This window comes from Myotis yumanensis, unplaced genomic scaffold, assembly GCF_028538775.1.
Source record: "Myotis yumanensis isolate MYYU_CA2020_CCGP unplaced genomic scaffold, mMyoYum1.0.hap1 SCAF_4, whole genome shotgun sequence".
Lineage (NCBI taxonomy): Eukaryota > Metazoa > Chordata > Mammalia > Chiroptera > Vespertilionidae > Myotis > Myotis yumanensis.
In genome coordinates this window covers 102,524,465-102,548,598 of record NW_027223755.1, presented here as the reverse complement: position 1 = coordinate 102,548,598, position 24,134 = coordinate 102,524,465, and the positions used below count along the sequence as shown (strand labels likewise).

The 24,134-nt window shown below is 55.6% G+C and overlaps 1 protein-coding gene across 1 annotated transcript; it reads right to left on the bottom strand.

Moving 5' to 3' along the window:
- Positions 1 to 206: 206 nt before the first annotated feature.
- On the bottom strand, positions 207 to 10,428 carry LOC139009502 (mastin-like). The gene is made up of 6 exons (XM_070413778.1): positions 10,339 to 10,428; positions 2,604 to 2,664; positions 2,239 to 2,419; positions 1,744 to 2,015; positions 726 to 877; positions 207 to 640 (listed from the first exon to the last, which is right to left on the bottom strand). The coding sequence occupies exons 1-6, from the start codon at positions 10,426 to 10,428 to the stop codon at positions 374 to 376; spliced, it is 1,023 nt and encodes a 340-aa protein (XP_070269879.1). The 3' UTR covers positions 207 to 373.
- Between the last annotated feature and the right edge of the window lie 13,706 nt (positions 10,429 to 24,134).

The window sequence follows — 24,134 nt, the reverse complement described above, 5'->3', positions numbered from 1 at the left end:
TGTGGCCTCCAGCCCCGGGCAGCAGACTCACCCCCACCCCAGCCAGGAGAGCCACCAGGTCGCCCTGTTCCAGCTGCAGCCAAAGCTGCCCATCCCACCTGGTTCACCTCCCAGGGCCTGGGCTCCCCCAGCAGCAGGGACCACCCACTGGCCGCCTTGGCCACGCCCACAGGTAAGTCCACTGAGTCCAGAGCAGTTTTTCATGCAGTTTAATGAGCTACAGGGGGTGGGGAGGAGGCAGGAGTCCTGCAGTGCCCGCCCCACTTCAGAGCACATCCCACCTCTCCCTTTTGCCTGTCAGGGGAGAGAGGCTGATGGACGTGCTGAGGCAGAAGGATCTCAGAGGGGCTGCGGAGGGAGGGTTGGAGGAGCGCTAGGTACAATGAAGAGCTGGCACTGGGAGGGAGCTGGGAGGGTCCCCAAGACACCCTGGAGGGCCTGTCTTCATCTCATGGGCAGCATCCTTGCCCGGCCCCGGGTTCAAGGAAGGAATATGATGGTGGATCCAAGGCAAGAAGGATGTCACTCGGGCATAGACTCCAGGAAATTTGGGAAGACAGGACTTGTGCCCCCAGCTCACCACGCCTACCTGCACCCAGGTCTCCCTCCATTTACAGACCAAGGGGCCCCCAGAGTCACCCTGTGGGAAGAAGAGACAGGTAGTCAGTACTCAGGGCCCCTGCAGGCAGGAGCCACGGACAGAGGCCACAGTCTGGGGGTCTCACATGGCAGGTGCCCCGGACCCGGACCCGGCTCCCAGCACACAGCATGTCGTCCTTGATATCCTCCTCGATCATGCGGTATTGCCGCCGACAGAACTCATTCGCCACAATGGGGACCTCCACCTCTTGCAGATTTTCAGGCGGCGGCAGAGGCTCTGTGAGAAGAAGCCCAGTGAGCCTGTGGTCCTGAGGGGGCGGACAGTCACAGGCCTCGGGTTCTAGAACCACACGCTGAGCCTCAGTGCCCCCAGGGGGACCCAGGGAGTCACCCACGACCCAAACTGTCTGGGTTCACTCGAGGCCAATGGGCTGATAATCTCTAGGCTGACACTGTGGGCACCAAGCTCCAAAAAGAAACAGAGAAATATATTTTTTATCCACAAATAATTTTTATTGGGAAAAATCAGAGCAACTGCTTTCCCCAAAAAAATGCAGAGTGAGGGGCCCTACTGTCAAATTTGACTTTGTCCATTTAATAGTGACTCCTGGAGCACGTCACTGAAGTTCTCTCTCCTTGTTCTCCATCCCACTATCGAGACTCAGGGAGAACGGGGACCTCTGGAAGGAAGAACACGGCCTGGTGCAGAGTGAGGGAGAGAAATGCCCATGGCACCCTGGCCAGTGTTTCCAGTGGTGAGAGCACTGGCCCTAAGGGTCCCAGTTTTGATTGTTGGTCAAGGGCAAGTACCTGGGTCGCAGGTTCAATCCCCAGCCCCAGTCAGGCAGGCAACTAATAGCTATGTCTCTCACATCAATGTTTCTCTCTCCCCCTCCCTTCCACTCTCTCTAAAAATCAATGGAAAAAATATCACTTGGTGATATTTTTTTAAAAATGCCCATGGCCATGCTTCACTCATGCTACTTCAGTCTCTGCTCCTGACAGACTCCTCTTGAGCTGTCTGCCTCCTACACCCAAGGGAGACCCCGAAGGGAGCCCAGCTCAGACCCCAGCTGAGCCTCCTCTGTAAAGCCTGGCCCGCCCCCTGCATCGCCCGGGTGTCATCCTGGTTCTGGTTTTTACCTTGAAAAGCAATGTCGCCCCAGCCAGTCACCCAGCACCTTGTGCCTGGGGGGAATGCGGAGGAGGCTGGCGGGAGGCAGATCCACCTGACATGCTTAGATGGTCGCACGGGGGCCTCCAGTTTGAGAAGTGCCACGTCCGCCCCACCTGGTCCTTCATTTTCAAGGCTGTAGTTGGGGTGGCGGATGATCCTAGCCACGTGCACACTGTCATTGTATGAGGGTCTCATTCGTCCTAGTTGGACCTTAAAGTGCCAAGTCACTGGGTATCTCCTGGGGACAGAAGGCCAAAGGCTTCTGAGAGGCTGTGGCAGGAAGTGGGCCAGTCCCTCAGAGCCCAGAGACCTCCCCTCTGTGGTGGGCAAGGGGAGCGCCAGGAAGCTGAATCCTGGTGGGGGGTCTGCAGCCACTCAGCCCAGCATCTGCCCCCAACACACATCACATGCCTCCTGACACTGTCCACCCCGACCCCGGGTGCTGGCAGAGTCAGACTTACCCTGGAATGCAGTGGGCAGCGGTCAGCACCCACTGGGGGTGGATGAGGGAGCCCCCACAATCGAGACTCCACTGAGAACTTGTTGGATCCAAGACCCACAGGCCCACCTGCCACGGCCACGCCCCATTGGCAGCATCATGCCCCCCCACGATGCCCACCAGCTCAGTCCCTGGTCCGGGATCTGGGGAAGCAGAGGAGGAGCCATCAGGGACCCAGGCACCGCTGCCCAACACTCAGCATGGTCCCATCCTCAGTCCCTCCCAGAGCCACCCTCAGAGGGGGACCACCACCCATCCCAGGGGTGGCCTCTGAGAGGTCAGAGTCAGGGGATTGGAGAAAAGCCAGGCTTGGGGGTCAGGACCCACCTGAGGTCACAGGTACGGAGCCCCCCAGACAGGGGACAGTCAGGACCAGCAGCCACAGCATCTGCAGGGGGAGAGGGGAGGGTAGAGAGCCAGTGAGGAGATGTGGGGCGGGGACACAGCCTGGGAAGGGAGAGGATGGGGCTTGGAGCAGCGTCCTCACCATGCCAGGTCTGTCTGCCTCTGTCCTGGGCCCTCTGAGCCCCTTTATCCTCCTGCCAGACAGGCCCAATGGGTAGCCGCCCTCCTTTTGGGTGGGGCATGGGAGGAGGCGGGGCTTATCTCTTCAGTGGGACCAATGGTGACCACATGGTGTTTCCTCTCTGAGAAGAAACTCAGTATTGGTGCTGGAGCTCCAGCTGGTTTGGCTCAGGAGATAGAGCGTCAGCCTGTGGAATGAAGGGTCCCAGGTTCGACTCCGGTCAAGGGCACATACCTTGGTTGCAGGTTCCGCGACCCTGGTTGGGGTTCATGCAGGAGGCAAACAATCAATGTGTCTCTCTTAAATAGATGTTTCTGTCGCTCCCTCTCCCTTCCACTCTCCCTAAAAATCAATGGAAAAATATCCTTGGGTGAGGATTAACAAAAAACAAAAATAATAAAAATATTGGTCTGGACACATTTCAGTGGTAAGATGACAGTTTGCACAAGAAAAAGAAAGAAATGAGATGCTTTGCATCATCCTGTGCACTCAGGTTTGATTCTCAGTCAGACCACATACCTAGGATGAGGGTTCATTCCCCGATCAGGACGAGTACAAGAGGCAACCGACCGATGTTTCTCACATGTCTCTCCCTGCCTCTCCCTAAAATCCATAATCATATCCTCGGGTGAGGAACTAAATAAATGATAAGTAATCAGATGCTCTGAAACAACACAGAGCAGGGGCACGGATGGGATGGGGGCTGGCACCTGAGCCAAGAGCAGGGCCGGGGGGAGGGGAGAGGAGAGCAGCAGGCCCAGTGCGCCCCTGCCCCCCTCCTTCTTTTGAGGCTCACAGTGTCCCCCAAAAAGAACAGACTCTCTGGACCTGCAGACAGAGTTTGCCAGCAACACCATGAGATGGAGGAGGCAGCTTCCCTGGAGTCTTTGGAGGTTGTGGGACCTGCTGACACCTTGATTGTAGACTTCCAGCCTCCAACACTGTGACAGAATAAAGTTTTATTTAAAGGTCCGGGTCTGTGGCATCTGTAACGGCCGCCCCAGGACACTCAGGCATCTGCTCAGCTGTCCTCATACATCCTATGCATGACCAAGCTTTGTCAAAATGCACAGGAAAGGGTGTGAGAGGTGCCAATTTAGTGCTAGTTCTCCTCACCTCTCCTCACCTCCTGCACACGACTGCACCCCCACAGCACTGGGAGCCAACCCCCCTCTCACACTCCCTGCTTTCTGAATGGAGGAGCTCTGTCCCCTAAGTTCAATCCCAGGCAGAGGCCGGCCACCCGCCAGGGACAGGCTTTTCTGCCCTTTGACATTCTGAGGATCATTCTCCACCAAGCATGGGACAGGACCAGACAGTGGTTTGAGAGGAGAAGGAAGAGGGCTTCCCACACCTGAACCACTGCCCGGTCCTCTGTGCCCCGTGAGCCCAGTGAGGAGACCATCAAGGGATGCCTTGCAGCACCTAGATGAGCTCAGGTCTCTAGAAACCCATCATTCCCTCCTGGGCCAGAGTCCCTGTCATCCTTGCTGAGACGGTGGTGTCTCTGGGGGCACCCAGAATCCTCAGGGGACACTGGGGATCTCCACAGGAAACAACCAGGATCCAACATGGCCGGGGGCCCTGTGGAGGGGGGAGCGAGCACCGAGGAGGGAAGGTGCTGGGCTCCCAGACCCAGCAAGTCCCACAGGCCCAGGGGGGAGATCTCTGGGTGATAAGGGGGCTTCCTCCCTCCCTGCCTCTGGTCTGGACAGAGCCCCCACCTTCACCCACCTCAACACTGGATGTGGGTTTGGGGCTGGTTTCAGCCCAGATGACAGGAAGACAAGTCACAGAGGTGTCAGCGAGAGGCCACAGGCCCCAACGCCCAGCCTGATGCTGGACCCAGGCTTCCCGTCCCCCGGCACCAGGCTGGGCCATAACCAGCTGGGCCAGACCTGGGAAAAGACAGCATTTGGGCATTAGGAGCAGATCTGCCTGAAACAGAAACAAGTGGTTTGAGGGTCTGGGGGGGGAAATGTCATGACTATCATTGGCAGATAATACCATCTTCCTCCAGAAAAGCAAAAAGCCTCAATGAAAAGGTTTGAAGATTAAGTTTCCCAAGGTGTCTAGATGGAAGATAAATGTTTTACACACAAATCAGGAGAGAAAGAAGGAGAAACTCATCTTTAACCCCAGGCATAGCTAATGCGATGCCATGTGGTAGAGACTCCGTTCACCACCAGGTCCACACATTCCTAATCTAGAGTCCGTGACAACCACAAAACTTCCTTGAGGAGGACACTCACACGAAATAAAATGTCATTCAATGTTGTTAACAGGAGACGGTGTCATCCAATATCAACTCTTCCAAAATCCCAATAGAATGTGAACTGCAGGCAAGTCTGGAACATTCATAGTGACCCCCAAGTTTTTGAGGAGGAAAATACAGGTGGGGGTGTCCCAGGAAGCCACAGGGCAGAGTGAGGCAAACTAGGCAGCTGGTACCATAAAGCTGTGGGAACGGGAACCGAGTGGTTGTCTAGTGATTCAGGGCGGCTAATGGCCCGGCCAACATGCCCATCCTCCTAGACCCAGCCTCAGTGACAGCACAGCAGCAGACAAATGCACGGTATCAGCTCACAGCAAAGAAGGAGGAGACGGCATCGGTGAGGGGCCGCTGGGAATCAGATGGAGGGGATGAAGAAGAGGGGCTTGGGGAGAAGTGCAACCCCCTGTTCTGGTGCTTGGGTGAAGCCACCTCACTGTGCAGGACACATGGTGATGGGGCCACCTTGAACTTGAGGGACCCAGGCAACTCAGATCTTGGCAGGGGCTGAAGAGGGTCACCCAGCTCACAGGAAGGTGGTGAGAGCCAGGAGGCTGGACACACGGTCAGGACCCAGGCCGTCCTCTCCCTCCTGCAGTCGGGGTCACCCCAGGAGGAGGTTGAGGATCCATCTCTAGAGAACCTTTGGTCCCAGCAAAACAGAGGACTGGCATCTGGGAAGCCCAGGTCTCTGCCAGTCATCTTAGAACAGATTCAACTAGTCCACCAGCCAACCAGGCTGACAGATGCGAGTCAGCATTTGAACTGTTAATAAACACAGTTGTTTCTGTTCCTTAGAAAAGTATTCTTGCACCCGACTGGTGTGGCTCAGCAGGTGAGTGTCAGCCCAGGAACCAAGAGGTCCCTGGTTTGATTCCCAATCAGGGCACATGCCCAGGTTGCTGGCCCAATCCCCAGTAGGGGGCGTGCAGGAGGCAGCTGATCAATGATGTTCCTCTCTCTCATTGATGTTTCTATCTCTCTATCCCTCTCCCTTCCTCTCTCTAAGTATACTTGTTTTTGGTGGTAATTTCTGGCATAAACCAGCCCAAAACTTAGTGATTTGCTCTTACATATGAAGAAAACTGTTGGGGCTGACCAGGAAAGCATTGAATTGGAAAGTTAGAAACCAAAGTAAAAACAAATGAAAAAAAAGTTATTCAAACCTATTCAACTAGCAATGATGAGAAATAGAAGAAGTTTGAGTAAGTTTTCAGGGAGGTAGGAGAAGATACTGCATTTATGAAACAAGGATTACATACTGTTTTCTTCTCATATCAGATAATAACCAAGTGCCCTTGGACATTCAAAATATAACAAATTAGTCTGGGCAAGTGGTTAGAACAATGGTCAGAACAGTGTCCCACATACAAAAGAGTCACAGGTTCGATTCCCAGTGCGGGTGCCATGTGTGGGAGGCAACCAGTCAAAGTGTCTCTCTCCCACTAATCTCTCTCTCTCTCTCTCTCTCTCTCTCCCCCGCACCCCTCTCCTTCCCTCTCCATCCCTTCCACTCTCTCCAGAAATCAATGGAAAGTATATCCTTGGGTGAGGATTAACAAAAAAAAATTTTTTTTAATACACCAAAAGAACAAAATAGGGGCCTTCCTGTTCTTTTAACAACCTGATACAAAAAAGGAAAAAACGTGTGCTCAGCTGGCCCACCACTGGAGGGTCCATGGGCCATGCCGCTCCGCCTGCTTCCCCTGCCACCAGAGGCCCATGGACAGCTGCGCAGACAAGTAAGAGCCAGGTCTCAGCTGGGAGCAGCTCTCACAGGTGTACCTCAGACCCGCTGCCCAGAGCCTGAGCCTGGGAGGAGCTGCATTTGGAATAGCTCCCCCGGGAGAAGTGGCAACTGTGAGCCATCGGACACTGCTAGTCATCCTGCGCAGCCCCCAGAGTTCCTGGGGCCACTCCCTGAACAGATGCTGAGATGGGAGGGGAGCACCAGCTGGTCGCCACAGGAGCCACACCAGGTGTCTCAACAGCCTAGAAACTAGAGCCAGGCTCTCAAGTGCCCAAGGAAATGACTTAGTGCCCAGGAGGGTGAGCGCCCAGGGCTTCTGTCCCTGGCACAGCTGGGGAGCAGCCCCTTCGGGCTCCAGCAGATGCTCTTCCTGGGGAAGCCAGAGAGAAGGGCTGGAGGGCAGAGGCCAGCCCTGCCTCTGCAGGGGTCCCGATCATGTTCTCCAGGTCCCCTCCCCCTCAGTCCCACCTCTGCGGGCCTGGCCCTGACTGGGACCCCTCAGGGACCTCGTTCCTGGTCCCAAGCCCTTGGGAGGCCTTGCCTGCTCCACTTGTCCACTTACCATCAAAATAGGGCGAGGGAACCTGGGACACCCCGGGGTTCACCTGGGCTACACACCTTCCTCCTGCCCATGGCGGCCACAGCTCTACCCCCTCTGGGTTAGCAGAGTCAAGTGTCCCTGCTTTTAGGGGGTACGTGTGTCCCCCAAAACATATGCCTAAGTCCTTCCCCCTGGCACTTGTGAATGGGACCTCCTTTGGAAATAGCCTTTGCAATGTAATCAGGGTTGGATGAGGGCATGAAGGAGAGGCCCTCATCCAATATGACTGGTGTCCTTGTGGGAAGAGGACAGAGACAGGAGTGCAGACCATGTGGCCATGGAGGCGGAGACTGGAATTAGGCGGTGCAGCCAGTAACACCAGGAATGGCCACCCTTCAGGAGCTGGGAGGGAGCCTGGGATTCATTCTCTCCCTGAGCCTCAGAGAAGGAACCCTCTGATGGCGGCTGATTTTGGACACCTGGCCCCAGAGCTCAGAGTAAATCCCCATTGTTTAAAGAACCCCGAGTGTCTGGTAATTCCTTAGGCAGCCACAGGACACAAAGACACCTGCCACCTCGGTGCCTCTGCTTCCTACTGCCAGTCCCTGGGCACTGGGAGATCCAAGAGACAGGGCACAGCTATAGCTGCTCAGGGGCCTCTGCTGTCCCCTGGCCGAGTCAGTCCCCTTCTCGGGACCAGGACTGACACCCCTGTGCAGGGAGGGGAGCACCACGCCCTCAGGTCCCAGCAGTGACATAGGCAGGGCTGTTCCTACTTCCAGGGTCATTGCCCAGGCCTCCCAGGTCCCGGACCCAGGTGACAGTCACTGGTGGGTGTTATGGGGTGACCGGCGGAGACGACCACCAGACACTCAGATCAAAATTTAGGAGCCTTTATTAAGCTGGCCAGTGACTACAGTTATAGCACCCTGCCGAAGCAGAGGCTGAACTGCAGCCCAGACCACAGGAATTACAGCATTTTTATTTGCAAAAACCACAAAGTTACGAAACCTTAGTTCCCGACACAGTAGAGTATCAGTACCTTCCTATCTATGTGTTTTAGGAACAGACAGCACAGCATGACTCCTCTGGCCAAAGCGCCAGATATGCAGCCCAGCACAGGGGGGGAGCGTGCCCTGTGGCCGGCAGGACGGGCTTCCTGCCCAGAGAGAGCCACCTTCACAGCTTCAGCTGTGCTTCCCAGGTCCCGCCTTGAGGGTGTAGTTTTGATGCCTCCACTTGGGCCCCAGTGTGGAAGCCGCCACCCCACAGGCCTGAGCACCACTGTGGTTGGGTGGCCACCAACCACCTGGGTCCCCGGTTGGGAGAGGGCAAATGAGCAGCAGGTGGGCCTGGGCCTCCCGCCAGCAGCAAGCTCATGGGGAGGCGGCGCCTCTGACCATCACGTCCAGCCAGAAAGGAAAGCCCTGCCCTGGCCGCTTGGGCTCCTTGATTACAGCCTCAGCCCCGCACTGAAGGGTCTTGGGTTCAATTCCCAGTCAAGGGCACGCACCTGGGTTGCAGTTCCCTCCCAGTTGGGTTGCATGCAGGAGGCAAGCAGTGGATGTGCCTCTCTCACATCAATGTTTCTCTCTCTCCCTCCCTCCCTACTTTGCTCTGAAAGCAATGGGATACATCCTCAGTGACGATTCAAACAAAACCTGGGTTGTAGGTTCATCCCAGAGCATGCAGGAGGTTTGCCTGGTTGGCTCCCCAGGTGGCTGCCCCAGCTTCACTCCCACCAGCAGCCCCTGCGTCCCCACCGAGCCGGCCTCCCCTCAACCCGGCCCGCCTGGGCTTTTCGGCTTTGCCCATCTGCTGCCTGGATAACAGGGCCTCAGTGTGGCTTTAATGTGCTTATCTCACCAGGTGCTCTTTTCACCTGAGAGAAAAATGGGCCTTTGATGGCGGGTTGGGGTGTTTCCACTGGAAATAAGGGAGTGGGGAAGGGACTGTGTGTCCGAGAGCTGCTGTGTGCGCCTGGCAGGCCCTGCAGGGAGTCTGTTTGGTCACTTCTTGGAGAGGGGCCCCCACCGAGCTCAATGTGACCTTTTAAACCCACACCCGAGTGTGACCTTTTGAACCAGATGCACCTCTGTGGCTGTCAGGTGGGAACTTGCCGTGAGAAAAGCGCTCCTGGGGCTGCAGGTCCGATGGGAGCGAGGCTGGTGGGGACGCCAGAGGAAGAGGCAGCGTGACGGTGGCTACAGGTCCTCACCCATGCCGAGCCCACAGGAAGCACAGCGGTGACCCTGCGGTGAGCTGTGGGCTCAGCTAATAACAGTGGGTCCGTAGCGGTTCATCAGCTGTAACGAAGGAACCACACTAATGAGCATCATTCGAGGGAGGGAAACTGTTGGCGGGGGGGGGGGGGGGGGTGCGCTGGCCATTTACACAATTTAATGAACCTAAACCTGCTCTAAAAAGTATCATTTCATTCCTCCCCCCCACCCCCACCCCCCATTTATTAGGGAAAAGGTCTGAGATGGGCTCAGGGCAAAGAGGGAACTGAGGGAGGTGGCAGATGCGGAGGCGATGAGGTGACGAGGTGACAAGGTAGAGTCTGCAGTCACAGAGCAGAACTGGAGTGAAGGCTCGGGTGCCATCGGAGGGGCAGCCAGGCATGCACAGTCCCCAGGGGACACCAGTGCTGCATCTGACAACTGGGAGGAGCAGCCCTCATGCCCCACCCACATGGCTGAGGTGCGGGCTCCCCTGGCAAGCAGGGTCTGAGGGCAGGGGAGGGTGGTTTGGTGTCCATGATGACACTTCACTGCTTTCAGGGGCATATCCATGGGCTGTGACTGTTCGCTGCAGGTGGGGGAGGCCCAGGGGAGAGGGAGTGATGGGGCACACGTCCTCCCCTGCCCCACAGCCAGGGTCCCAGCCTGCAGGAAGCTGCGTGTCATGGGCGTGGATGTGCAGGAGTGTTTGGGTCGGACAGTATGTACCACCCAGGGAGCCAGGCCCAACCTGCAGGATGGAGAAGGGTGGGGCCAGGTCTCTTGCCGGACCCTTGTCCATCCCACACTCGGCCCATGTGGGGCCCTGGGTCATGCCCATGTCAGGCCGCTGGCCACACATCTGCTGACTCCTGGGCCAGGGACGCCCTGGAGGCCAGCCACACACAACTCTGGCGACTGCAGCAGGAAAGGGGTTTCAGGAAAGGGTGCTGGGTGCAGCTCACACCCCCCAGGAAATGGGTCCATGTGGAGCCCTGAGGGTAGCTCAGCTGGTTAGAGCTGTGTCCCAATACACTAAGGGTGAGGGTTCAATCCCAGTCAGGGCACATGCAAGGATCAGCCAATGAGAGCATCAGTAAGTGGAACAACAAATCCACGTTTCTCTCTCTCTCTCTAAAATTAAAAAATAAAAAATATTTTCTTAAGAAATAGATCCATGTAGAGCCTGGCTCCCTTTCCTGGGCACAGAGAACCGGCATAGCGTCCTTGCAAAATCATGTCCACCGTCTTTGCAGATGGAATGGAGTCAAGGTCATCCTGGATTTGGGTGAGTCCTGAGAGCCATGGCTGGTGTCCTTAGAAGAAAAGAAAGAGAGGGGAAGGCCATGGGAGACAGAGGCAGAAACCGGAGCGATGGTCTATAGGCCAAAGGATGCCAAGAATTACCCGCCAGACGCCGGGAGAAGCATGAAACAGATTCTCCCTTGAAGTTTCTGGAACAAACTCACCTGCTGACACCTTGATTTCAGATTTCTGGCCTCCAGAACCGTGAACAATTAATTCCTGTTCTTTCAAACCCCCCAGTTTGTGGTCCTTTTTTAGACAGCCCGGAAATACATCAGCCTGGCCACGGAGAAGGCAGGAGTGAAAGCTGTGTCAGTTAGAGGCCCGAGGGGCCCCTGGCGACAGACAGGGGACAGCAAAGGCCTGGTGTTGAGGGGCGATGGCTGGAGGCACCAAGGAGGCCGGACAAGGACAGGATGTGAGGGAGTCTGGGCTGCCCCCTGTTGTCTCTGTCGCCTCTGCCAGGTGCAGCAGGACGTCTTGCGAGACTGTGAGCATTTGTCCAAAGGGTTGTCACAGCGCACACTTAAAGCTGGTGAACGTGTCCAGGTAAGTGCACCCAGTGAGCCCGCCTTCGTGAAAAGAGGAGGGAGAGCAGGCATCCCCACCCCCCTCAGGCTGCTGTGAGCATGGCTGGCAGGGTTCTGGGGATCACCCCTGTCAGAAAGGAAAACTTAAACACACAGGCGCCCGCAGATGTGGGGGGACGTAGAGAAAGGGGACTGCCGTGTGCTGAGGGGGTGGGTTTGCTCATTTCCTGGGGCTCCCGCAACAAACTGCCAAACCTGGTGGATGGAAACACAGGAATGCGTTTATTTTCTCTCTTTTTATAAATTGGAGTGGCGGCCACCGCACTGCACTCCCTGCCTCCGCGCTCACGTGGCCTCTGGGCTTTTCATAAAGACCCATGTGGTTGCCTTTAGGGTCCCCCCCGCCCCCCCCTAATCCAGGGGAAGCTCCTCCTCTCAACTCCTTAATCAAGTCAGGTGCCGGGTTATGTAATTTCCGTTGGTTCCAGAGATGAGGACCCAGACAGACCTGTGGGAGCCGCTGTTCAACCCCGACAGCGGGTGGGTACAAGCACATACATCCAGTCTGGAGGCTCATCTGGCCCCGCTCCGTGAACTTGGGTCCCTGGAAAGATAACCCAGAGGAGATTCTTGCGCGAAGAATACGATCAAGGATCATCAAAAGAGGGGAGCAGCCTAGCAAAGAGGAAGCAAACACCAGAAGTTCATTCAGCAACGCAGTGAGCCCCCAACTCAAGGAGGATGAGAGCAGACACCTGGAGTAGGGCCCACGCCAAGAAGTTCAACAGTCGCCTGTCAATCGCGCCCCTAGGAGTCCAGGCAGCCCAGCCCCCACCTGCACAGAGGCCAGGTGTGCGGGCACCTGTTCCACCAGCTGCCTGCCCTGACACACCCCTCCTCCACAGAGAGCGTGGGGCCGGACGCGCCCCCGTGTGGCCACGAGGGTTAACTGCAGGCCGCCCTCTTCAAGCATCTCAGCGGGCCAGGTCAGCGACCAGCGGAGGACAGCACCCCATGGTGCTGGCCAGGAGCCGGTCCCCAGTGCCCAGCACGCCCAGCCCACCTGCCGGTACGGCTCCCGGCTCAGGCCCCTGTGCCCTCTGAGGGGTCCCCAGTGGCTCAGCGCTGAGCCCAGCCCAGAAGCAGCTCCAGTTTTGTCCCCCCAGCCCCGCTCCAGCCACTTCCCCCAAAGCACCCGTCCTCCTGAGAGCCCTTCAAGGGCAAAGCTGTGTCTTCGGTTCGTCCCTGGACCCCTGGCACGGAGTGAGCACTCGGTTTGTACCCCCAAACGTGAATAAAAACTGCCCAAGTTGCCCTAGCTGGTTTGACTCAGTGGATAGAGTGTTGGCCTGGGGACTGAAGGGTCCCAGGTTCGATTCTGGCCAAGGGCACATGCCTGAGTTGCGGGCTCAATCCCCAGTAGGGGGCGTGCAGGAGGCAGCCAATCAATGATTCTCTCTTATCATTGATGTTTCTATCTCTCCTTCTTCCTTCCTCTCTGAAATCAATAAAGAAATATATTTTTTTAAAAAAAACGCCAAAACCGGTTTGGCTCAGTGGATAGAGCGTCGGCCTGCGGACTGAAGGGTCCCAGGTTCAATTCCGGTCAAGGGCATGTACCTTGGTTGCGGGCACATCCCCAGTAGGAGATATGCAGGAGGCAGCTGATCGATGCTTCTCTCTCGTCGATGTTTCTAACTCTCTCTCCCTTCCTCTCTGTAAAAAATCAATAAAATATATTTTAAAAAATAAAACAAAAAACTGCCCAAGTGAAGGAGCCCGGCCCACAAGGTGCGGCCAGCAGAGGGCGGCAGAGAGCAGAGGCCAAGAGCACGGAGATGGGGCGGGGGCGGAGGAGGCTCGTCACAGCCCAGTGAATGCACAGTAGGGTCCCTGCAGACACTGTGTGGGTTCTAGAGCGGGTCGTGAGCAGCAGCCGTGGCTGTGATGCTAGCATCTTGACTAGGACAAATCAGCACAGCCTCGGGCTCTTGAAAGGTGACTTCTGATCTGGTGAGTTTTCCAATCCCCATCAAGAGGGAGGATCACAGCAGCTTGCGGTCGGTCGCCTGGAGGGGACACGAGTGAGCACCCGGAGTCTAGCCCGTGATAAGCCAGCCATCCAGCAGGGCACCTCACGGGTCCTGCGCTCAGATGACATCACGGTCATTAGAACGGAGGAGCCGGTCTCTAGTGAGACACCTGCCTGGCGAGGGCGTGACTCATCGATGGGGTTTTTAGGGTGCAGTGCTTGGGGGTGGCTGAGACACCCCTTCCAAGGTAAAGGGCAACTTATATGTTGCACCTCCTGCCAGCAAAAACAAAGGCACGGGGCTTAGTGGCACCGTTGGCTTTGGAGGCAGTGTGTACACTAGGGAACACTAACTACTCCGATCCAGTTATCAAGTGAAAACCCACTGATCACTGCGGGTGTGGCATGGAGCCCAGAACAAGAAGGGATCTGCACAGCACAGGCGGGCGCAGCGGCCCTGGTGCTCAGGCTGTGTGAGGCCTGAAGAGTATGGCCTCCCCAGGGTCTCTCAGCCCGGCCTGCGCCCTCTCGAAGTCCGGGAGTCCTCGGGGGATGTCCAGCTGCTGTGGAGACAGGAGAGGCTCCTCCCGCTGTGCTCGCCAGCAGTGAGCCCAGCTTCTCTCTGAGCTGCACTCTGCACTGACCACCAGGGGGTAGCTCCTGTTGAGCATCTGCCCCCTGGTGGTCAGTGCACATCATAGCAACCTGTCTTTCTGCCGTTAGGTTGATTTGCATATTAGCCTTTTATTATATAGGATTATTATATAGGATTATTATAAAGTAAACAAAACATAAAATTTGCATTGTAACCGTTTTTTAAGTAAACAGTTCAGTGGCATTAGAACATTCCCAATTTTGAACAGCCACCAGCTCTATCTAGTTCCAGAACATTTTCATGCCCCACAAGGAAGCCTGTGTGTGTGAGGCAGCCACTCCTCCCCCACACCCTGCCCGGAGTAACCACGTTCTGCTTTCTGTCTCTGTGGTTTGCCTGTTCTGGGCATTTCACACGACTGGAATCACACACTCCGTGACCTTTTGTGCTGGCTTCTCTCACTCAGCACGTTCTCCAGGTCCATTCATGCTGTGGCATGTGTGTGGGGTTCTTCCTTTGTTCGGCCTCCTATCAGTCGATTGTGTGGGTGGACCAGTTTGTTAACCGTGTGTCTGTTGATGGGCCTGCAGGTTGTTCCCAGTTGGTGGCTGTGGCGAATGGTAATGCCATGAACATTCCTTGACATGTTCCCGTGGGCCGTCCTGCTTTCAATTCCTTTGAGTCTCAACCTGTGGGTCGTGACCCCTTTGGGGGTCGAATGACCCTTTCACAGGGGTCGCCTAAGACCATCGGAAAACACATATATAATTACATATTGTTTTTGTGATGAATCACTATGCTTTAATTATGTTCAACTTGTAACAATGAAATTGGGGGTCATCACAACATGAGGAACTGTATTAAAGGGTCGTGGCATTAGGAATGTTGAGAACCACTGGTCTATACCTAAGAGTGGACTTGCTGGGTCACATGGGAGGGGACTTTCAATATTAAAACAAAATGGAACCGGCTGCCTGCCCTTCCAGGCCATCCCCCTGCTGCTCTGCTCTCCTTGGTGCTGCCCCACCTCCCACCTGCCCGTGTGCATCCTCTGTTGGCTCCTCTGCAGAGCCACTTGCCACAGCCTGTGAATGCTGGTGGTCCCAGTCCGCCTGACAGCAGGTCTTCCTGCCCTCCGGCCACCCCGCCTGGGTAGTCTCCTCCATCCTGGGGCTCCAGGTACACCTGCACAGCCAGGACGCACAGGTCTGCACCTGCCCGGGTGTCTCATGGCCCTCGGAACCCAACATGCTCCACACTAGGCTCCACAGACCTGCAACCCCAGCTTCCCCCATGGGACCTCCAGCTCCCAGCCAGCCAGCCTCAAGGCTGGGTGTGACCTTTGACCTCCCCTGCTCCCCCACCCCCAAGAGCCCAAGTCCTAGATAACCCTCCACCCACCCACCTCTCTCCTCTTCCCTGTCTCAGCCACCAAATCTCACCACCCCCGATTTCATCAAGAGTCAGCTGGCCTCCCTGGAGGTGCTGACCTCTAGTGCACACTCTGTGATCTACTAGAGCACAAACCCATTCACGCCACCAGGACCCTTCCCACCTCCACCTCCCACAGGACAACATCGAAGTTCCTTGCTGGCCCCGTCCCTGCTGTCCACCCTGGCCATTCTGAATCACTCCCCAGCCCCTCCCTCTCTGACTGCACGTCCCTTGCCATTAGCTCTGGAAAATGCCTCGCTGGCCTCCCAGCACTGCCTCCAGGAGGCCGCGGACCTATGTGACAAGGCCTCCGCGAGGCCCTTCCTCCATCCCCCTAGTCATGTGACTCTCACTGTAAGGCCAGTCCCCCTTTGCTCAGCTACCTCACCTCTGGACTGTTCACTCTGGGGGCGGTAGAGATAGGTTCTCACTCCTGACTCCTTGCACCCCAGTTCCACACTGGGCGCACAGCACAAACACACACTGAGTAAGAATCTGTTGTCTCAAAGGGAACAAAGGATATTGTGATGTTGGAGACCCCTCAGGGGCGTGAGCTCATTATCTGGAGAAAGCACATGGCAGGCGAGTCAGCATGGCAGCCTGCCAGGTGGGAGCCAGTGGGCAAGGCCAGGCAAGGGGCAAACATGGCTGTAATCCCTGGGAGGGGCCCTGGTGGAAGGGAAGATGGCAGGGCTGGCCCTGAGGCAGGAGAGCCCCTAAGGTGGCTGAGCTGACCTTCCTGCTTCGGGGCTCGGGCAGGGTGTCTGGCCGCCCTGAGACTGTCTCCCTCCTCGGGGGCAGGCAGCCAGGGACCCAGACCCAGCTCAGCGGCAGGGACAGGCCCCTGAGGTCTGAGCAGCACGGGGACCTGGAGTCTAGGATGTAGAAGCAGCACCAGGAAACCAGGCGGGACATGTCACCACGGCCTCGGAGCATGTTGGTGTCCACTCTAAGCTCATCGTTCCGAGGGGGAACGTGTAGAACACATGTCCACAGATGTTTCTTGGGGGTTCCAGCAGCCTGCATTAAATAACTTCGAGTTAATGACTGAAGAAGGCATTCTTGTTTCTTGTAAAATCCTTCTGATTAGCAGTGGTTCTCAACCTTCCTAATGCCGCAACCCTTTAATACAGTTCCTCAAGTTGTGGTGACCCCAAAATTTCATTGTTACAAATTGAACGTAATTAAAGCATAGTGATTCATCACAAAAACAATATCTAATTATGTATGTGTTTTCCGATGGTCTTAGGCGACCCCTGTGAAAGGGTCGTTCGACCCCCAAAGGGGTCGCGTCCCACAGGTTGAGAACCGTTGGATTAAAGCAAACGAAAAGGCTCTACTTTGGGCCACGGTGGTTACTTTCACACCTTACCAAGTCTGGGTGTCCGCCCTCTCTCCCTCCCCCTCTTCCACCTTTAACAAGGAAGAACTGGAGAGGCCCGAGTCTGGGCAGGTCACGCCATCCTGGTATAAATTAGCGTCATCTGTTTTGTGCTGTTTCTATAGGTGCGAGGAAGGCATGGATGGCTGTCCCTAGCCAGTTGTGAGGGAAAGTCTCCTTTTAACACATGTATTTACCTAGATGAGTAAGCAAACAAATGCTCGGTCAGCGGTGCCCGGCTGCGCGCTGCCAGCCACTGGCCCCCTGGGCACAGGATGAACCTGCCTTGATTGCGCTGCCACTTGGGACCTGCGGGAGCTTTGCTGCCACCTGGCGGCCACAGACGCCAGCGCCTAGAAACGCCGATGCCACATTAGAACAACCCGATTTCTGGCATTTTTCCGCCTGGCATATTTTGAACACTTTCTATAACCTGGGCGCAGGTGGGGAGGCAGACTCACTCACCCCCCCGCCCCCGCTGCCCCTCTCCCCCCCCCCCCCCCCCCCCGCAAACAGATGGTTATAGCATAAACTGGGAGGATTCCCAGAGGCTGGGGGAGCGGGAGGGGATTTAGACCAAGTAAGAGGGGGTTACCTAGCTGCAGTTGGGGGAGGGAAGGGCGAGCCCTCGGAGGGGCTGGTGTGGGCAAAGGCCTGGAGGCAGGAAGGTGGAGATGCGTGTGTTGGGGGGCGGGGTGTAGGAATGATCTGGGCGGAGTCAGAGGTCTCTGCACCTTAGCCTCCGGATTGAGGGTGAGATGGCTGCCCTGAAAGAGGAGACTTGCCTCGCCCAGGTGGGCCAGGGCGACCGCTGGCAGCGGCTCTGGGGTCCTCAAAAGGCCTCATTTACACATGGGGGGGCGGAGTCTGACGGGGCATCGGGGGAGATGCTGGACCAGGGCTGAGCAGAGGGCTCTGGGAATGCATTCATGGGTGTGTGCGCCTGCAGGGCATGAGGACTGGTACCTCTGGGTGTGCCCAGTTCTCTCTCTCTCTCTCTCTCTCTCTCTCTCTCTCTCAAAACAAACCCTTCCTTGGCCCCATGTTCAATAAGCAGGGAGAGATGATGACTGCATGAGTACATGCAATACATGTATGACTCAGTGGGAAGCAGTCTGGAGAGAGAAGGCAGGCCACCAGCCCGTGCATTCTGCTCCAAGCCTTTTTCTGCTGTTTCGGGAGTTTGGGGGCCAAGCTGCTGGCACCAGGCTCTGTCTGCGCAGTGGTGAGGGGGCGGCCCAGCCCCACCAGGAAGTCCTTCATTCTCTCCTTTCAGTGGACACACTCAGCCTCTTCTCGCCCTGGTGGCTCAGCTACCTGCTGGCCAGGTTGGAGCAGAAATAGAGATCCCCTCTCATGGTGCCAACCCCTGTGGCTGGGAGGGGGACACAGCAGGAGGCGAGCTCCTGCCAGGTTCTGAATGCTCAGCCTGGTCACAGCCTCTCTCTTTGGTGACTTGATCTGGCACCCAATGACCCTCTTCCTTTCTCGTTGGGGGCACGGAGAAGCACTGAAACCCAGGAGGGATGGCACAGGCAGACAGAGCCCATCCCAGACTGAGCTCCTTCCTCGGTTCTAATGCAGGAACCACCCAGTGGATGGGACTGAGCAAGGTCGAGACCAGCCGACCAGCTTCACACGTGCACAGATGGGGGGAGCATGATACCCTCCCTCAACCCAAGCACCCCAGCTTGGGGCCACTAGGATGTGCTCCTGTCCCTGTGGGGCCAGGCCAGGAGCTGGGGAGCCAAGGAGGGATGAGGGGTGTCCCAGCCCTTTGGGGACAGAGGGTCCCTTGGGGGGCTTGCAAAGAGAGCCCCTTGGAAGGGAAGCAGAGTGACCAGCCAAGTCACTGCTACACAGGAACAATGTGTGAAAGGCTCAGCCTGGCCAGGCCGGGCTGCAGGGCAGGGAGACCCTTGGAGACCAGGGTGTGTCCCAAATGCAGCTGCAGCCAGGAGGGAGCACAGCACCTGCTAGGATGGTGGAGAGGAAGGCTGCGGGGAGGGGACCGTGGGCACAAGTGCAGTGCCCCCCCCAGGGTCCCCTTGCAGTCTGCATGCACCCCCCGCCCCATAGCTGGAAGTTGAGATTCTTGATGCTCCGAGGATGGATGGTTCCCCTGCTGCAGGAGACGAGTCCAACTTTCCTACAGCAGCTGCACCATTTCACATACCCTCCAGCGACGCACACGGCTTCTCATACCGCCGCATCTCCACCAACATTCATTATTCTCCATTTTTAAAATATAAAAACCACCTAATGGGTATGAAGTGGTATCTTTTGGTGGATTTGATTGGTGTTTCCATCATGACTAAAGGTGTTAAGCTTCTTTTCATGGGCTTCTTGGCCGCCTGTGTATCTCCTTTAGAGAAACGTCTATTCAGACTCTTTGCCCGTCTTTGAACTGGGCTGTTTGTTTTTTGTTGAGTTGAAGGGGTTCTTTATACTAGGATAGTGTAGATCAGTGATGGCGAACCTTTTGAGCTCAGCGTGTCAGCATTTTGAAAAACCCTAACTTAACTCTGGTGCCGTGTCACATATAGAAATATTTTGGTATTTGCAACCATAGTAAAACAAAGATTTATATTTTTGATATTTATTTTATATATTTAAATGCCATAACAAAGAAAAATCAACCAAAAAAATGAGTTCACATGTGACCTCTGACACGCGTGTGTCATAGGTTCGCCATCACTGGTATAGATACTAACCCCTCATCAGATATGTAATTTACAAATATTTTCTTCCATCCTGTGGGATCCCTTTTTACAACTGTTAACTGTGTCCTTGGATGCACACGTTTTTTATTTTAATAAAGTCCAATGTATCTATTCCTTTCTTTAGCTGCCTGTGCTTTTGGTGTCATAGCCAAGAAATGATTGTCACATCCAGTGTCATGAAGATCTTCTCCTATGTTTTCTTCTAAGAGTTTTATAGTTTTGGCTCTTATGTTTAGGCTGTTAATTTTGTACATGGTATGGGTAGGGGTCCAACTTCATTTTTTTGTATATAGATCTTGTTCCTTTTTCATTCAGCCCCTGGAGCAGGCCCCCTGCACACAAACCTATGTGCCCACAGCTTGGCCCCCAAAAGGCAGCAGGGAGAGCTGGGAGTAGGAGATAAGTGTGTTGGGGGGGCGGTGTGTAAGAATGATCTGGGCGGGGCTCCTACTCCAGACAGCTTCCAATCATACTGCCCCCTCCCACAGGGTGGGCATTTGACCTGGGAGAATCAGCCAGAATCCTTCTCCTGGGTTTGATATTCACCGACTGTCCACAAAGCCCTCACCCTCTGCAGCCTCAGTTTCTCCTTCGTACCCAGGGGGCTGAGCCCAGTGAAATCCCCCACTCTCTCCCTGATGCACTTTGGACACACAGCATCCTCCTTAGCGCACGGGGAATGCCATGTAAGGTCTGGTCCCACTGCCTGTTCCAGCCCCATCCCAGACCACCCTTCCCCCTGCTCCCCTTGCCCCAGCCACACAGCCCCTCCCTGCTCACCCCACCTCCCGCTCCTTTTCCCGAGCTCTCCCCACAGCTGCATGCTGCTCCCCCTTCAGATCTGTTTGGAGGCCACCCCCTCACAGACCTCCCTGACCACCCTGACCACCCTGTCTAACCAGGTGTGTTCGTTAGCTGTTACCCTGTAACAAATCACCACAAACTTGGCAGCTTTTTTTAAAAATATATTTTATTGATTTTTTACAGAGAGGAAGGGAGAGGGATAGAGAGCTAGAAACATCGATGAGAGAGAAACATTGATTCAGCTGCCTCCTGCACACCACCCCCCACTGGGGATGTGCCCGCAACCAAGGTACATGCCCTTGGCCAGAATCGAACCTGGGACCCTTCAGTATGCAGGCTGACACTCTATCCACTGAGCCAAACCGGTTAGGGCAAACTTGGCAGTTTTTAATGAGGCACATCTATTACCAGAGGTTCTGTGCATCAGAAGCCCAGGCTTAGGAGGGTCCCCTGCTCAGAGTCTTGCACGTCTGGGGTTGCATTCTCCAGTCCTCCCCTGAGGCTCAGGAGCCTCCTGCAAACTCACTGGTGGTGGCAGCATTCAGCTCCTTGCTGTTGAAGGCCCCAGGTCCCAGCTTTCGTGCTAGCTGTCAGCAAGGGGCCACTCTCAGCTCGTGGATGCTGCCCACTGTTCCCTGCCATGTAGCCCTGTCTACAACACAGCAGTGTGCTTCTTTGAGGCCAAAGTAAGTGCTGGATAAATGCTGTGAATTGACTTTTGAATGGATGATCAAGCCATCACCAAGAACATGTGTGCTGCCCGAGCTGGTATGGCTCAGTGGATAGAGAGTCAGCCTGTGGACTGAAGGGTCCCAGGTTCAATTCTGGTCAAGGGCACAAGCCTGGGTTGCGGGCTCGATTTCCAATAGGGGGCATGCAGGAGGCAGCCAATCAATGATTCTCTCTCATTATTGATGTTTCTTAAAAAAAAAAAAAAAAAAAAACATTAAATTTTAGTAAGTATTAACATCTCAGTTTTAATCAGCGATCTATAAAAACTTCCAAATAAGTTCTTTAGAAAATTAAAAGTAACATAAGCCAATAACTAAAAAACTGATGTGCAAATACTATTTAAAGTTATGGATGTTTCTATCTCTCTCTTCCTCTCCCTTCCTCTCTGAAATCAATAAAATATATTAGAAAAAAAAACAAAAAACATGTGTGCCAGGGTCCTGGGCTGAGGAAACCAGATCTGAGGCAGCTTTCTGCCCACCCCCTGCCCTCCTCCAACCCTCCCTCCAGGTAAGTGCTCCCTCCTCCTTCCGCCAGTCCCCACACTCTCCCTCCAGCGTGGGGGCCTTTGGGCCTCACACTGCTTCCCACCAGGATGGGAGTTCTCTCTGCTGGTTGGAACTCAGCAACCAGGGCTGAGGGGCTGCGTCTCCTCCATCTCCAAATACCCCCTCACCACACACAAACGGGACCAGGACTTCGTCTTGCAGCTCTTGCTCCACAACCTTCCATGACTCCTCAGGGCCCATAGGATCTGGCCCAGGCCCTCCACACTGACATGCCACACCTGGTCAGCCCCAAACTACACCCCTCCTTACCCCACCTGGTCAGCACTACCCTCTCTCTGCGCCCCACGAGCTGAGCTGAGCTCACGTGGGCCTGGTTCTCCTCTCTTCACTCCAACAATGGCCACCACCTCTTCCCTGGCCCCTGCGAGTTGCTGGGTGCGTCCCCATGCAGCCCAGTGCAAAACCTCCTGGAATCTGAGTGAGAAAGATGGGGTTGGAGCCAGAGACCTCTGTGCCTCAGCAGAAAGCTGTGTTCTTCCAATGTAGCTCGGTAGCCATGTGCTGTGCAGTAGTGAATCATGGTAGCAACCATGTTTGGGTAAATGTTTAATATTTTAACCCTGCTGACTCCGCTTCTGTCATTATTTGCTTGCTAAAATAATAGAAAAGTTACTTTGATTTTCTGAATGATATAAATTATCCCATTCGATTGAATGCCCTATTGATTGTAATGTGAATACCCCATTGGTTGTGGTCATACTGGTTTTAGGAAGCACATTCTTCTGTACCTGGGGACCAGGACAGCACAATTACTCTAAATTGCCTCGATGGCTCCAGAAAATGTGTTTCCGTTGACCCAGTGGTCCCAAGACCCGAGGGCTCTAGATAATGTGTTTCTGTCAACTCAGCGGTCCGAAGACCCAAAACTATCATTAATCTTTGTAGATAACTAATCGGCTCAATTTCGCTTCTGTAACTGCTTTGTGCAAATCGGGTCCCTCATTCCAAACACAAAGATGTAATCGATACCTTTGTGATTTTGGCCTATATAAATCCGGTGGTGCGGCCATCTTATGACTGTGAGATTTGGAGAGCAAAATGCCCTCTCGTAGTCCCAGATTTGCAATAAATGTGACTCCTTAATTCGACTTCTTGAGGCGTCCTTGTGTGATTCGTGGGGTACATTACAACAGTAGGTCTACCTGGGGCAATTGTTACAATGCCCAGTTCCAGGACCACCGATGAACTAAAAGCTGGGAGCCCCGAGAACAGGCGACTCACACAAATCCCTGAGGGTCCTGCACCCCAAACTGGAGACCTGCAGCTGCCTGGTGAAGGGAAGGATGGAGGCCACGTCCCAGCCCAGGCCCAGCTTGGGGAACCCAGAAGCCGGCAGCCCCTTTGGAATTCGGAGTCTGGGATGGATTCGGAATGCTCGCATTTTGTTCAAGGGGGTCAGGCCCTCTGGCTTTGTCACCTGAGACCCTGGTCACTACCACCACCAGGCCCTCTCTCTGGGCCACTGTTGACCAGGAATTACCCGAGGCAACACCCCTCTTCAGCCGGCAGAGCCACCACACCCACAAGACCCCCCAGCCTCATTCTACTCCTGCAGAGTAAAGGAATGCTGGGAGCACATGGAACTCCTCCACTGGCATTTGCTAGGAGCACTGGGCCAGATGTGGGCGATAGGATACCGGGCCTGTGGTCCCCACCCGGGACCAAATAGGAGACTCTGGGCGGGGGGGAAGGAAGCAGAGAGAGAGAAAGAAGGGAGATGGGGGGACTTGGGGGGGGGGGGGGCAGTGAGTGAAAGCAGGTAGCCGCCGCTGTCCTGGGCCCCCACCCCGCCTCTGGCGCCCAGAAGCCCTCCACACCCACCGCTGCCTGATCCCAAAACGCCCACAGACGGGCTGAGCAGGCGGACCTATCAGGCGCCCTCTCCCCACCCAGAGCTGGGGTTTGGCTAGCGAAGCTGGCCCGGGGGCTGGGGCTGGAGGCGGCCCCACCGGGAGGTGCCTAGCGTTCCCACAGGGATAGGGGTGGGCCCCAGACCCTGACTGCAGCGGCCGGGGGGGGGGGGGGGGGGGGCGGGCGGGGGAAGGTTGGGGGGGGCTCCCAGCTGGCCCCTCCCCCGCCTGCTGGCAGCTCCGGAACCCCTCCCTCTGGGCCAACATCAGAGTTAGGGAGCGTCCGCAATTCTCTTCCCGTCGGTCAGGCCCGCTCGGGGCCGTTTGTACCGGGTTAGCTCATTGGACGAATTTGACATACGCCCCACCCAGCGCTCCGAACTGGCCAATTGCAAAGGGTGTCACAGGGCGCCGTAACCGGAGGATCGCCGCCGTGCTGCGACGCTTCTGGGATTCCTTAGGCCTCGGTGGCCTCTGTCCCCCAACCCTGGGCCTTAGCCCTAAGGAGACCAATGGGACCCGTGCCCGGAAAGGTGCCCGCGGGGCATCCGGGGAGCCCTTGGAGATCTCGGTCTCCGCCTCCCCCAGCTGC

Excerpts from the sequence above, each read along its gene's own strand:
- LOC139009502 (XM_070413778.1), bottom strand. The coding sequence starts at position 10,428 with ATGGGCATGACCCAGGGCCCCACATGGGCCGAGTGTGGGATGGACAAG. Across the intron at positions 2,420-2,603 it reads CTCCGTACCTGTGACCTCAG|ATCCCGGACCAGGGACTGAG; the intron begins GTGGGTCCTGAC and ends CTGCTTCCCCAG. Across the intron at positions 878-1,743 it reads GGGCGACATTGCTTTTCAAG|AGCCTCTGCCGCCGCCTGAA; the intron begins GTAAAAACCAGA and ends TTCTTCTCACAG.